The sequence below is a fragment of the Carlito syrichta genome, unplaced genomic scaffold (genome assembly GCF_000164805.1).
Source record: "Carlito syrichta isolate Samal-C Ts95f unplaced genomic scaffold, Tarsius_syrichta-2.0.1 Scaffold288079, whole genome shotgun sequence".
NCBI classification, from domain to species: Eukaryota; Metazoa; Chordata; class Mammalia; order Primates; family Tarsiidae; genus Carlito; species Carlito syrichta.
Window position 1 is genome coordinate 45,865 of NW_007232175.1, and position 926 is coordinate 46,790.

The following is a 926-nucleotide window of genomic DNA, read 5'->3' on the forward strand; positions in this document are numbered from 1 at the left end:
GCACTAATTCCATTCATGAGGGCTCTACTCTCATGACCTAATCACCCCCCGAAGCCCTGCCTCCAAATCCCATCGCACTGAGATTAGGGTTTCCATGTGTGAATTTAGGAGGACACAGTCATCGTGGTGCCTATGGTCCTAGAGAGGAGAAAACCGGCCCCCATTTGCAGAGGAGGAGAGGGTGGCATACAGTGTGGTCATGGCCTGTGGGTGGGGCCTCATGAGCCTGTCAAGGCTTCCATGCCAAGCAGTGAGGATCAAGCCAGGGTGGGTGCCCCTGGCCCCGGTGGCCTGGACAAGCCTGTGCATGGCCCACCCTGAGTCCCGGCGTTCTGGCAGAGATCTGCCTGCTGACCCGGGGCCGGCGCACGGCCAGCGTGAGGGCTGATACCTACTGCCGCCTGTACTCGCTGAGCGTGGACAACTTCAACGAGGTGTTGGAGGAGTACCCCATGATGCGGCGGGCCTTCGAGACTGTGGCGCTGGACCGGCTGGACCGCATTGGTGAGGGACCGGGCAGGCGAGGGGGGGAGGGACAGGTTCCCTGCCATCTACACCGGGCCCACTGCCCTTGCTGCCCTGAGCACCTGCTCTTGTTCTGTGGCCCAGGCAAGAAGAACTCCATCCTCCTGCACAAAGTCCAGCACGACCTCAACTCGGGCGTCTTCAACTACCAGGAGAACGAGATCATCCAGCAGATCGTGCAGCACGACCGCGAGATGGCCCACTGTGCCCACCGCGTCCAGGCTGCCGCCTCCGCCACCCCGACCCCCACGCCCGTCATCTGGACCCCGCTGATCCAGGCACCGCTGCAGGCCGCTGCGGCCACCACCTCTGTGGCCATTGCCCTCACCCACCACCCCCGCCTGCCTGCTGCCATCTTCCGGCCGCCCCCGGGATCCGGGCTGAGCAACCTCGGGGCTGGG

The 926-nt window shown here is 64.1% G+C and overlaps 1 protein-coding gene across 1 annotated transcript in view; it reads left to right on the plus strand.

Moving 5' to 3' along the window:
* Positions 1 to 926, plus strand: part of HCN4 (hyperpolarization activated cyclic nucleotide gated potassium channel 4) — a gene marked incomplete at its 5' end in the record, with an annotated part of 47,791 nt that overhangs the window by 45,858 nt on the left and 1,007 nt on the right. Inside the window, 2 exons of the mRNA XM_021710093.1 lie at positions 340 to 504; positions 610 to 920. Of these exons, the coding sequence (XP_021565768.1) occupies positions 340 to 504; positions 610 to 920 (476 nt within the window). The remainder of the gene's footprint in view (positions 1 to 339; positions 505 to 609; positions 921 to 926) is intronic.